Genomic DNA, 14,650 nt, shown 5'->3' with positions numbered 1-14,650 from the left:
CACTTTTTTCATTTGTTAGGCAAGCAAAGCAATAAAGGAATTAAAAAATTCTGAGTAGAATTTGGTTTTCTACAATTTTAGCCCCTGGTGAAGAATTCAGCAACACCACAAAACCTGAGCATTTAAAAGAAATTTAAATGCTTAATTTTCATGTAAATTTAAATAGAAACTGGAATATATTTGGATAACTCATTTTCAGACTCCCTTTGACAAAATACTCCCTTATGATTTTACAAGAGGAAGAGGCTTTGGAGCCCTCATCAGCATAAACCTGTCTAGTTTGACCTCCAATTATGCCACAAAGTTTAAGAGAAAAATTAATCCAGTTTATAAGCAGATGGGTGGTAAAAAGGAGAAAAAAAATAAGGGAGTAACACTGACACAACAATGACTACACAACTCATTTTATCTGTAAATCACGAAGAACTTATTTTTTCAATAAGATAATGAGGACTGTGAAAGTCATCCCATAAGGAAATTCAGCAGAGAAAGATGACCATAGACTAAAAACTGTTCATTTTTGAAAAGTATCATGCAATGTGTTTGCTTGCATAGGCAGGGACTAAGTGGCTGACCCAAAAGGATTAAATTCAAGGCCTGTTTGAGACATTTCTGGCAGGAGAGCCATCTAAATTTGATCAGCAATGCTAATGCACATGGAAAATTTCTTTGCAACCCTATCTGCTGCTTTGAACATTTGAGACCACGCTGGGAATATTACAAAAAAAAAAAAAACCAAAAACCCTGTGCAAATCTTCAGAGCACTAATACCTCATTGAAATGAAAATTATTATAATCATGGGCAACATAGCTGCTCTATTAACATTGATACTCAAAGCATCTGAAACTTGTCTGTGAAAGTCCCATCCCTCCTCCTGAAATGCTGTTAAATAAATTAATTTTGTATCTCGTTTATGCTCGATTTCCTGAAGCTGAAATTATTATTTAAATAATGAAGGAGGGAAAAGCTGCCAAAGTTCAGTGCTGGTGGTTCTTTCCTCTTGATATTAAGAATAGAATTCATCTGCAGCAACTGCAATCAAACCCAGATTCAAGTCAAGTAATTTCAGGCTTTCCTCAGTTGCAAATCAATCTCTTCTTCAGACTGTTTGAAATGTAGAATGCCTAGAAAAATATCAGGAATATAAATCCCCACATTTACTAAGGGCCAAAGACAAGGAGTAACTTGCATAAATCTGTGACCTATCTAAGCAACTGTGTAGAAACTGTATTAAAGTAGTGCCTTAGGCAAGAAAGAGTTGACATCTGGTCTTTTGCAGAGGAAGACAAAATGAGAAAGTTGGAAGTAGTGTCATTAAAAAAAACCCATAACACAAATTTGATAAACAAGTCCCCAGAAAATAAATAGACAGTAAGACAAGATACTTGATAAATAGACAGCGAGCAGGAGAAGCTGTGATGTTTTTAAATCCAACAGAAACATCAAAAAGATGTTTTCCAAGGAAGTCTAATCCTTGACAGAGCAAAAGGGCTCCATAAAAACCTCAGGACTGAAATACCTCCACTAGGGGGTAAGAGAGGTTCATCATCTGCAAGTGTAGCAGACAGGCAGGAAACACTGGACAGAATTCAAATGAGAATGGTCAGAGTATTAGAGAGGGACACAGGCTGGAAATATCAGAAAAATATTTCTGACATTTAAGTAACAAAATATATGTTGGGATGGAAATCTAATTTTGCATGGGCAAAATTGAACCTGTAAAAATGGGTTTATAACAGTGACAGTAATTGATTGCTTAGGACATATCTTTTTAAATTTTAGGACGTGGGAGAAAAGAAGTCAAATATCTAGGGGTGAGAACCAGAGCACTTCCAGATCAGTTATTTGCAATGTACTAGATCCAAGGGGTGAATGAAGTAGGAAGAAAGGTTCCATGCAAGTCTCCTCACTTGTGCTTCTTCACAGATCAGCTTTGGAGCAAATCCCTACCAATTCATGACAATATATCCCTTATTGAAGAGGAAAAGCTGTAGAGAGAAATCACTGAACACAACACAATCCCAAAAAGTCTAGAAGATGGTGAATGCTTTTCCTGTGCTATTGACTCTTCTTCCCCCTTAACCTCATTAACCAGCCCAGAATAGAGAGGCAGTAACTACTTGAAAATAAGAGGTCTGAAACCTTGCTCAGGATCTCAGTATTTTCATTCATTTTTACACAGTAAAAATTAAAAGGTCGTGGCCTCAATATTTAAAAACAATATTCAGCCACACAGGCCTGGAGTTTGCAGCCAGCTCCATAAGCAGGCAGCAATTCCTGAGCAAGCTCTGAGATGTTGTGAAGCTCTGTACAGTGTCATTTCCATATGAATACAACACATGGGAAAAGCTTTTCTCCCAAAGTGGCACCTAATCATGGAACAGCCACATTCCCACTACCACAGTCCCTGCTTACAGCAGTTTATGGGATCACAGTGATCATTTCAGCCAGCTGAATATTTTTTGGCTTGTGTGTACAAACAGCTAGAGTTGTTTCAAGCACAACCTTGGCTGCTGCCAGTATCAAAGCAAGAAAACAGCTTTTACACAGAGACAGAGCTTGCAAAGCAGGAAACTTAAATTCATGGAATTCTAGGGTGGTTTGGGTTGGGAGGGACCTTAAAGATGATCCAGTCCCCCCACCTTCTGCAAGCAGGCAGGGACACCTTCCACTATCCCAGGTTGCTCCAAGCCCCATCCAACCTGGCCTTGGACTTTTCAGGGATCCAGAGGTAGCCACAGTTTCTCTGGGCATCCTGAAGTCAAGTTTATAGTTACACAGATCTGGTTCTTATAATACTGGACAGCATTTTGCAAATTAAATCTCATCTCTTCCATTTAAGGGCACACTACAACAAACTTCTCAACACTCTTTGCAACACAACAATGTCAAAACAAATCTATAAATTTATAGTCTACAGATCATGCCTGAAGGATTCATGAAGGATTAATAAGGGAAGCAAGTACACTGACAGGATTTTAGTGCCACCTGAGTTATGAAACCCTCAGAACATGTGACTGACAGTCTCATTGCAAGAGATTTCCAAGTATCTTCCCTCCTTGTGATGCCTCGTGACTACAAAATTGGGAGAAAACTGCATCACATGGATACTGCTGCTCACCAGAACCTGGCACTTCCCAGTGGATTAATTTTTAAAAAGTGGTAGGACTAGAAATTATTCCATGCCACTCCTTGTAATTCCTATAAAGCAGAAGCAGCACCTCCCCCAGACTTTAATGGAGCAAGTCATGGTGAGTGATAGCACCAGGCCAGCTGTTGACACAGCAAGATAATGATTATCCTCTTGGATTTTTCCTGATGAGACTGCATCTGGCAGTCTGCCAAGGAGCAGCTAAGGAGACCATCTGAACAGTTTGGTTGTCATGTTGACAAAGCAACAATCCAATGTCCAATGCTCAGCTGTCTCTGAAATTTTGGAAAACAAAGATCAGTCAGTAAATCTGAATGGAATTCTGAGCTATGGCAGCTCTGCAAGGCATCTCTAGGATCTGATGACTGCCTGCCTCTATGCACACCTTCATAGGTAGAGGAAAGGATCTGGGGATTAGTTCAGAGAAGCACCTCACAAGATGAAAAGCATCAGGTGCCTCACAAAACAAAATGCTTCCATGGCAAGGGATGTGCTGGCCACTGGCAAGACTTTACCTGAACACAGGCACAACGTGCCAGGTGTCACTAGGAGGTGATGAAAAGGGGATATTGAGGCTGCCTGTGTGAGCTGGATCCCAGCCATGCTGAGCCAGCTGTACTATCTGTCTGGATTCATGTTTTCCTGACTTTGCCTTGTTTCCCAGGCTGGGCTGTGTCGCCTCTGTCCGTGGTACTTACCCAGGAAATTCCCCATCCATCAGGTGCACAGCTCTGTATGTGAAATGGGCACCTGCCCAACAAGAGCCCTGGGAGCTGCACTGCTAGCTTAAAAACTAGGCTTAGCTTTAAAATCTGTAGAGTGCCCTCAAGAACCACTTCACCACTACAATGAGCCACAAGAACTTTTAAGGCTTGGTCACATTTGACTTTGGAAGTTACTTGGAGCTGGGGGATGTTAAGATGCTCTGCACATCCTTTTGCAGAAGGGAATTCTCCCTCTGATCAGGAGCTCTGACACACCACCTGAGTCAGGGCCAGAGGGGATTATCACAGGAACCTCCACCACAAGTGTTGCCCTCAGAGCTGAAATGACTGCCCACAATTAGTCATAGATTGTCACTAAGGGACTCAGGAAAGCTCCCAGTCCAGCCCTTGGGGACAGCTGGGACTGGTGGCATCTCCAGACCACCTGTATGCTTCAGATACACACCATTTTTGTTTGTTGGGGGGGTTTTGTTGCTTGAGTGTTGTCTATGTGCTTTTCAAAGCAATTAAAATATAAAGCTGCTCTAAAAGTGCATCCATCAACATGAACATTTCTACCTCTCCTCCAAACACAAACTCTATTCAATGGTATTAAAATTCCTCTAATTTGCACCTCTGCTGTCTTCCTTCACATCCAACATATCACCACAATTGCATGTCTAAATTTGTTAGAATTATGACTTTTACTTCAAATTAAGACAATCTAAGTGATACTTATCACCTATCATTCCCAAATACATCAGGCATCCAAAGAGCTGGTCACAGGATCAACATCAGAGGAACAAACAAAATCAAAGAAATGCTGAACAGCACAAATACATCAGAAGATGAGAGCAGCAAAATCAACATATCATTACCATGGTTTTACAGCATTGCAACAACTCTGTGTTACTGATAACCCTTATTATCCATTTCACTACTTTAAAAAAAAAAATATCCCTACTCCATAAGATATTTAAACAAATGCACAATTAAGTTCTTTTAGAAAGGGTAAAAATCAAAATAGCTCAACTAAGAATAGAACTGAATGCCACATGCGAGCCAGGAACAAAATGTAATCATGGGACTTTATAGGAACATTTAGGTCAGGCATCCTCAACTTGACTCATCACACTGAGCAGCTTAAAACTTCACAGCGACCAGGCAGGCAATCACTTTGTTCAGACACATCAAAATGGTCTATCACTACCTAACAAGAGCACAATAAAGACTTGCTTTTTTGGGGGTGAAAATAGTGCTGTCAACATTTGCTGTCTGAATGTAATAAGCATTTTGTTCTCTCCCTGTTAAAATGCAAATTATCCCAGCATTTTCTTTCAAAAGCAATGGAAACGTTCAAATCTGTTTGTTTATTTTCCACACACAGGAGAACAGTAAACCAAAAAAATTTACTCGAGAATTATTTCCAGTGAGTCATTTTCTTATTAAAAAAATATATTCTATTCATCACTTCAAGGCCTGTGGGAATGGGGAGAAGGGCTAAAAATTTACTTCATTTCTCATTTACTTCAATAAACGTTGCAGTTTATGTATGAAAAGCAGAGCCCAGTGTCCTGACAAACTCATTATCTTTAAATCTGAAGTAGACAAAGGTCTAGCTTAAAGCCACATGTTCTCAAGCTTGTGGATATGAAGACATGTAGCTTGAAAAGATCAAAAATGGCAGAATGCTACTAATTTCCTGGGAGAAAAAAATGAATCAATTCTTTAAAAGCTCTAAGGACAACAAAGAGAGCGTGGGTGTGTGCAGAGCAGCATCAGGCAATGTACACCTGAAAAAAGGAGACTGTCAACAATGTGCTGGTTCTTTCTTGGAAGCACATGAGTAAATAAATGACTCCAGAGAATCAGAGCTTGGGTACTTTTCTCCCTTATTGGAACAACTAAATTAATGAGCACACAATAACTCGTTACCACCAATAATTCACTTCAAAAGTTCAGCAAAATTACTTGCTAAAAGTTAAACCTGATCAAAAGGAGGAGGGCAGCCTAAATTCAAGATTAATTACCTTCCTGGGGTTTTCAGTAACTGAGAGAAGATAGGGACTGAATATACAACACATGAGAAATACTGCCAACTTCTGTCCCATAGTGGTACACAGTGCAAGCCAAATTTCAAATTCTGACTTGCAGAATGGAGACCAGGGTATTTGTAACAGGAAGGTGATGTGCTTATACATGTAGAAATGCTTTTCAGGAAGAAAGAAAATTTTTCTGTCATTTGAGGAGAAAAGGCATGAAAACAGTTCTTTATGATTGTGTTACAGGCCTTTTGGGTGTTTTAAAGACTTCTGTCATACACACAGGATATGTAGTTCCAGTGCTATGAATCACACAGAACTGAAGCCCTCTTCCCTCCTCTTCCTTTTTTTTTTTGCCCCTTTCTGATATTTATTACAAATATAACAGGACAACAGATGGGTCTCATCTTTCTGGTCAAAATAACTTCTGTCCTTCTACTCCAATTCTCTGTCTCTGAGCATCCTACCTGTCCTGCAGATTATCTTATGGTAATTTTCACTGAGTGAAAACCAGAAAAATAAGAATTTACTTTCTCCTTTCTGGGTTTAAAGACTTTTTTTTCAGCTATTTTTTTTGTCTTTGCTATAGTTTCCAGAAGTTATTTTTTGATCTTATTTTGATGTTGGTTTTGGTTTTTTTTTTCTTTTGAGGTGCTATGCATTTTCATGCATCAATTATTTGCATTGTGCTCAAGATGGAGAGTGTCAAATGACAGCTGGCATAAGTTTAACCTGTACAGTGTGGATTTTACCTGGCTGTGGAGGGTTAGTTAAGAATGCCAACCTGATCCCACAGGTTGAAACTGGCCTTTCACCTACATATTTCTCCTTTTACATTATTTGATATTTCCCAGTATATTTCTCACTTGTACCAATGGAATGAAATGATTCTGTGGTTACTCTCTTACCCATCCCTGAATCTTTCTTTGTGCCATCTGAGATAATATCCACATGGTCATTGTCCACATCATAACTGAAGAAGTCATTCAAGTAAGTCTTTGATCTCTGGCCACCAAAAACGTACAAGCAGCGGTTTTTCTGGAATAGGGAGAGGAAAAAAAAGTCTTTAAAAGTTCAAGGCAGTATGTTGGTCAATTGTGATCATTAACAGGAATATTTATCACAGAATCACAAGTGGTTTGGGTTGGAAGGGACATTAAAGCCCAGCCAGTTCCAAACTATCCCAGGTCACTCTTAGGTCCCATCCAACCTGGCCTGGAGCAATTCCAGGAATCCAGGGGCAGCAATTAATGAATCAAAGAGCAACAGAGATGTCTCTTCTAAGTTTAACATCATTGTGCACAGGTAATTGATGCAGCCCTGCCTCATCCAGCTTCAACTTCACAACATTAAAGCAGCAGCTCATCTTTCAAGTTTATTATGAAAGAATTAACAGGCCCCATCTCTAAAATCCATCATAAAATCACAATTGAAAAACACAATAGAAACAAAAGCTAGACTGTAGGAGAAACCATCCAGGTACCAGCACATTACTAAATTCAGTACAGGCAAATGGCAAGGGGCAAGCCAAGAATAACAGGTTTATTGCTTCTTTCAAGTCTGCCAAGTGGAAAGTCCATAAGAGGCAGATTATTTTTCTTTCAAATGGCTGAGAAAACAGAAAAGGACTTAAACTTCCATGACCTGTGCTTACAGAAACCAGTATTCTTACATTTACCACAGACAGATCCTAAAAAAATCCTTTTTTTAAAAAAAGATCTTCAAGTCCTTGTGCAGAATTTTCTGTGACAATGTTTTTCTGCCAGATTTTAAAGAACCATTCAAAATAAAAATAAAATTGAAAGCTCAGAAAGCCCAGTATTCACTGTAAAAATCCTGGTCTTTCATTTGAAAGGGAAATAAAATTAGCAATTTCCTCAAATTGGTGGGTTTTGAGTTGATGGCATCATGTCACAACATTAATTTTAATTCTCTTAAGTTTTCTTCTCTTAAATAGATATGTGGGTGATGAACACAACTGGAAAGGCAATGGAAGGTGGTTTTTAATTTTCAACATAAGAGTAAAATGCTATATACACCTCACCCCCATCCTTCTGCTTCTCCATGAGGCTCTGGATGAAGTGTCCATACTGTTTACTATTCCATTAAAATCAATTCTTTTAAATTCACCTTGATTTTTACTTAAAATTTTATTCAGCTGGAGTCATGAAATCTCTGAAACTTTTAGCACCTCCTGCACTTACCAAAGCAGCATCAGAATGTCAGCAAACATCGAATTAACTGAGACAACACATCACTCAGAAGGATTAAAGAGCTCAAAATTTGCAAGAAAAAAAACCAAAACCAGATGTTCTCCTTGAAGTCAGACATCATAAATCAAAGCAGGGTGTGGATACTCACAGAATGGAACAACATGCAGTGTCCTATCCGGGACTGGATATCCTCGGGTCCGGCGTTGCAGGAATCCTCCCTCAAAAGTTTCCACGTCTGGCACTGGCAGTCAAAAGCAAACAAGCCACTGAACTGGGGCTCACTGGCTCTGCTGTCATCCACACTGCCATTGCAGGTCAGAATTCGGCCTCCAAAGGTGTAGATCATGTGTTTTTCAGAATCCATGCACATCTGCAAGGAGCAGGGAAGCAGTTTAAAGCTGGCACGGTAAGACCTGAACACTGAGATGTAACTTTAAACATCCCTCTGCTGCAAGCAATGCAAGAGACAGTGCTCTGCACATCTCCTGAGCTTCCAACAAACTGAGAAGGACACACGTCTTCGTGGTTGTCAGGTCTTAATCTCACAGAAGAAATTTAAAATACAAGTCTAATTTCTATATATTTTCCATTTAAATGTATCCTTCATCACCTGCTGATTTCAGGGAAAAGTACTTGAGAGTCTTTCACAAGGATTCACAGGGCTCTTTTCCATAGATCCATAGATTCTACAGAAAAGATCCATGGAGATATTTTCAAGCTACATCCTGATAGCCAGAATTAACAGAGTATCACCTTTGTCAATGGTTGTGCAAGAGGAGAAATTCAAAATCACTGCTAATTTACTGCTCACCAATCAACTGATGCAAAAATCAGTCTGTGATTTGTTACTGAGATTCCATCCCCAGCACAGATTTACCATCACCCTCATTACTGGAGGGTGGGGGTATAACTTGGCCAAAGATTCCTCATGGGAGAGCAGCAGAAATATGTTTAATCTCCAAACCTAAACTGAGGCCATGGCACATGTGACAAGCACAAATCAAACCAAATCCACTGACTCAAGGTGATGCTTCCAGACAAAGTGCAAAGCAGAGAGTTACAGAATACCAGAGAGGGGTAAAAAAGCAAACCAATAGACAAAATTACAGTAAGATAGACAAGCTACTCAGCAAAGCCTACACAAAACAATTCTGGTGCAGCACATTCCTGAAGGTTAAATAAAAACTGCTATTGCAGTAGGTGCTGAGGGAGAGAAGAGGGAGAGCCGCAGATGGACACAAGTCAGTGAAGCTCTTCTTCCCTGAGAGACAGAACAGGGAAAAAAAGGAATCATTTCAAGAGGCAAGGAGGTACCCAGAGTAGCCTTGCCAGCTGACAATTTCCTTGTGCCTCTTCCCCAACACCTGGGAGACTGGCACTGGTTATTAATAGAACAGAAAGACTGATTGGCTTTTGTTCTGCAGACATGGCGTATCTTTAATTTTCGGTGTCAGCAGGAAGGCACATTGTGCTGGCAAACAACAGCTTTGGTTACAAAACAGCCAGTACCAATAAAAGCTGATCTTGGGCTGCTTTAAAAATGAGCCCTGATGTGCTGTTTCTTGGCAATGTTTCATTAAAAAAAAAAATAAAAAAAAGTCAACTGAGAACAAAATACTTTTTCCAAGTAGACCAAAGCCAGTGAACACAACATAAGTAAAGAAGTTGTCAAATTGAGCACCTGGACAGATGTGACTTTTTAAAGGATTAGTAGCCATTCCTCTAAAATGTTTCAAGCTCTACAAAGAAAGCACATTCTACAATTTTTAAAGGTAACCAATTTGGAAAGAATCTTGCTCCTGTGCTGGCCTCATTCCAGCAGCTTGCTTGGAGTATTCTTCCAAAGGTACCATACACAGCTTTGCAAGTAGCTCCCCAAGGCCCACCAGGCAAGGCAGATCTGCAAACTCAGCTCAGGGAGACTGATTAAAACCAGTTGAACTGTGCTTTGAGCTTTAATAAAACGTGTCTTAATAAAATGCATTTGTTTGCAAAGGTTTTTATGATTCTTCTGACTCGGTTTGATTAGAGCACCAGCAGCAAGTGGCATTGAGCAGCAACTGCTATTAGGATTTAATTGAGTGCAGATCACACTCTCTTCATTCCTGCTCTGTTACCTGGTACAGCACCACGAAATCACAGAGACTATGATCAAAACTGACTTCTAACCACTGAGAACTTGCAGGGGGAGGATGAGTGTGGCTGACCTGATGATCAAACACCAGCTTGGGGCCTCCATCTGCTGCAGTGTCCTCGCTCAGTAACATCCAGGTGTTGGTGTCGATGTCGTAGCGGTAGAAGTCACTTTTCAGGGACTTGCTGTTCCTCACAGAGGAATCCAGGTACCGGCCCAGGGTGTAGATCTGCCGCCTCTGGATGTCAATGCACATCTTGTGACAGGACCTGGCACTGGGACCACTCTGAGAAAGCAAAGGACCACAAAAATGAAGAGAATAATGGAATTTATATTGCTCAGGGTAGGTCGCTAAGGGAAAATAAGTATTAGCAGCAACTAGAAATCCTTGGGGAAATCAGGAGTAACAGCTTGTAATCAAATACAGGATTAATATATAAAAAACAACAAGAGCACATCCCATAACTTCTGTCCTTTAGAAAGACACCAGCAAAAACCCTAATGCACTTGTCAGAACAAACTTATGATTTGAACCTTTTTGGTCAGATTCCTTAGAAAACAGACAGTTTCTCCCAGAAGTGATTCTCAGAGGCGTGTGAAAACTACTTGATCTTTTAAAATAACAGAAGTCGATGCACATGAGAGGCAAATTAAGATGTCACAACCTATAAATAACTACACAGGAAGAAGATTAAGAAGAGCTCTATTACAAGAGGCTCTGTTTTATTAATAGGCTGTTTTCTAACAGATCATAAGCAGACACTCCCCCAAGCAATCATATCCCATAATGGCTCTGGGAAGGTAACAAAAGCACTCCCTGTCCTTCACAAATAGATATGGCCCTCCCAGCCTCCAGCTGAAAGAAAGTTTCCCACGGTATGCAAAACTGCCTTGAGTTATGATCTTCAAGAGAAACACACAGAGTGCTCCATGTCAAATTATTATGGGCTTAATCCATCCAGGAGTGCTCAAGTTAAATGATGGAGTAATTTATTTAATGACATTATGATGATGATGATTAAACTGTCCTGGGTAGTTTCCTTTCTGCTTCCCAAATCTCATTTTAAGTGCCTTCATACACTTTTTCTTGAAGCATGAGAGTGATGTTTTGGTACACCAAAACATTAGAAATCAAGGTTTGCAAAGCCTTATGTGCAAAATATCACCCAAAAGAAAAACATCACATCTTTTGTGTAGATCAATTCTGTAGTTTATTTTGACACAGTTGGGTGACAGGATACAGAGAATGGTTTCCTACTGACAAAGGGCAGGTTTATATTAGATATGGGGAAAAAATTCTTCCCTATGAGGATGGGGAGGCCCTGGCACAGGCTGCCCAGAGAAACTGTGGCTGCACCTGGATTCCTGGAAATGTCCAAGGTCAGGCTGGACAGGGTCTGGAACAACCTGGGACAGTGGAAGGTGTCCCTGCCCATGGCAGGGTGCTGCAATGAGATTATCTTTAAGGTCCCTTCCAACCCAAGCCATTCTGGGGTTCTATACCAAAAAATCTATTAAAACTACTGAAAAGTAAAGATTAGGAAAGCAGACATGGATAGAGCAAATCTTTAAAATCATTATTGAAGACTTATAGCTAAAGAAGAGCAACCATATCACACCAAATGATCAGCACAATAGTTGCTCTGTGTCCAAGTATAGCCTTTTGATAAAATCTTCATAACTGTACCCTTTCAGTTAAATTCTATTGAAATTTAAAGTACACTAATGGAATGCACATCACTAAATTGGATAAAACAAGAAAGGAAGCATTACATCTTTGTTGTCAAAAGCCTTTACTATTCATGTTACAAAATTCAATTTCTTGATTAAGCAATGGTTCCAGGAAATTGTTTACAGTAACTCAAAAGACCATGCTAAGAGGTGAACTGAATTGTTCATATTTTGTAAAAATGAAGCATTATGTCAACAATGACTACAGCTTTGAGGATTAGTTACTTCAGGGTAATTAAAGATAATTTTATTTTCAGAAAAAAAAAAAAGTACTGATAGCAGTGAAATATTAGCATAAAATCCTGAAATGCAGTAAAAACTCATTGATTGCCTTTGGTCACATGGAGGAAGATAACACAGAAGGCAACAACACAATTTACTGTTCCTAGAAAATACAGAAACACTTTCTTGCAAACAGACGGGGGGAGTTCCTCTGCATGAGAAGCACCAATCTGTGCACTCACAAAGGCAGCCCCTGGCTCACAGATAAATCACCCCAGTGTGCAAAGTCCATCCCAAGCATGGAGTTGGGTCACTGAGGGATATGGCACCAGTCCCCTGCCAATGAGCTCCTATTTGCCTTGGCACAGCTGCCCTGTAGGTGAGATGTGACCCCCACCATCTGGCAGGTCACTGCAGTTTTTTAATGGAATTGGACAATTTAAGAATCATCCCCCCATTCTATCACCTCTGTGTAGACTAAATTAAAATCTCTCAAACTTGTTCAAATAATGTCTTTGGTAGTTTCAGGTGTAAAACTCCAATCTAGCAATTTCCTTGCCACAAAAAAGCACATCATCAACCAAAATTTGTCTGAGCACAGACACAAGGCTGAGACACTTCCCAACTCAGTACTCATCTCAAGGCACTCACATCAACAACAGTTGCTTCACTAAATATGCAACATACAGATTTCCTAAGACTATTTTGAAATGAGAAAATAATTCAGGAAAAATACCTTTTTTCTTTAATTACGTCCTGACCACATCTCACACAGTAATATCTGCTTTCTTAAAGAGCTGTGAAGGTTAACATTCCATCTCTACAGACACAAAATCTTCATCACCTCAAGTTCACCCAAGAACTTCAGCTCCACCAAACTGCAGAGCCTGCCACAGCATGAACTATCTCTCACAAATACAGGACACTTCATCCAATTTCAAATCCGTTCTCAAAGAAAACTGGAGTTCTGCCTGCACACCACTCACAAGATCACAAGGACCTGCCAAAGTTTCTTCCTTAGCTTACATGTTTACCAAAATGAGTAAATAACTCCATTAACAGTGATACACACTGGTTTGACATTTAAGGCAGAAGAGGAGAGAGGTCTAAATCTGTGTTCACTTGAGTTCAGCTTGACCATGGCAGCCCTTGCAGCTCATATGTACTTCAAAGAGGGACATAAAGTCCATTTACAAAGACACTACAAAAGAGTAAAATGCTTTGAGGCACATGTGATGAATCAAGTGCCCGTGGGTGGCTGTGAATGTTCATCCAAAGCTGTGTGCTCCATGTGGTTACAACAGCAGCCTGTTGTTCACACAAGAACACACTGCCACAACTTGTCGTGGACACAGCAACCCAGTCAATTCAAATGGGAAAGTTTGTTGATTCCACAAGTGTTCAAAGAATCTGACCCTTTAAAAGCAATGAGTGAGAAAAACTGACCATGATAGAGATGACTCTCTAACCCAAGGCTGAAGAGATCAAGCATGGCTAGAGGGCAAAAGAACAACCTTTTGTCCCCCTGCCATGATGCTAGGCTGGTCATGATCCATTAATTAATGTCCCAGGCTGAGTGGATCTTACTAGAGATCTCTATGCCCTTCTTCAAATTCAGGCCTTATCACCAAGTCACAGTTTTGCTAAGTTGCTTTTGTGATTGTCTGAACTCATAACAAACCTGTGCAAAACTCCTCACCTCAGGAAGTGTTCAAGACCAGGCTGGATGGGGCTCTCAGCAGCCAGGCCTAGTGGCAGGTGTCCTTGTCCATGGCAGGGGGGTGAAACTAGAGGCTCTTTAAGGTCCATCCCAACCCAAACCATTCTGGGATTTTATAATTAAATACTTTACTTTAGATCTGGTTACTTTCAAGTTATTGCATATGGAATCCACATTTTTGCAGAAAAAGCTTCACAACCTGGTTGACTGAGGTTTGTCACTTTCCAAACAGAGCCCACCTTCCATAAGACTCTAAAAGTCACATCCAGCAACAGCATCCAAACGACCTGAACAAACACTGGCTCTGGGGACTCCTTCCAATTCTCATCAGAAAGCTCCTGGCACACACACTGCAGAAACCACACGTGAAAGGGGCTTGTGACTGGGCTAAGCCCTTATTCAGATGGCAAGCAGTGTGTCAGGCTGCTTTGGCCAGTGCCTCAGCTGCTGCCAAGGCTGTGATGGCAAGAGGAAAGCATTAGCATATCACATTTCTAACCTACAGGACACCAAACAATACCAAAAACTACTAAGCACAGGCACTGTTGGGCTTGTGTGGGACTCAGTAAGTGCCCACACAGAGCCAGGAGTGACCTGAACAAAGTGGCTCTGTGCCACCCAGCTCCACCATACAATCAGCACAGCACAATAACAGCTAAAACAGATTAAACAGCTTGTGCAGGGTCCTGTTTGGAAATGCTACAAAACACCAAGCTTTATGCCCAGCTCCAA

General features: G+C 40.4%; 1 protein-coding gene across 4 annotated transcripts in view; it reads right to left on the bottom strand.

The window, feature by feature from the left end:
* Window positions 1–14,650, bottom strand: part of MKLN1 (muskelin 1) — a 92,509-nt gene that overhangs the window by 16,946 nt on the left and 60,913 nt on the right. For all 4 annotated transcript variants that reach the window (XM_079303976.1, XM_079303977.1, XM_079303978.1 and 1 more), the window contains 3 exons: window positions 10,319–10,531; window positions 8,260–8,481; window positions 6,807–6,936 (listed from right to left, as the gene is read on the bottom strand). In XM_079303976.1, coding sequence (XP_079160102.1) covers window positions 6,807–6,936; window positions 8,260–8,481; window positions 10,319–10,531 — 565 coding nt within the window. The remainder of the gene's footprint in view (window positions 1–6,806; window positions 6,937–8,259; window positions 8,482–10,318; window positions 10,532–14,650) is intronic.

The sequence above is a fragment of the Erithacus rubecula genome, assembly GCF_903797595.1.
Source record: "Erithacus rubecula genome assembly, chromosome: 4".
Lineage (NCBI taxonomy): Eukaryota > Metazoa > Chordata > Aves > Passeriformes > Muscicapidae > Erithacus > Erithacus rubecula.
This window is presented reverse-complemented; position numbering and strand designations above follow the sequence as displayed.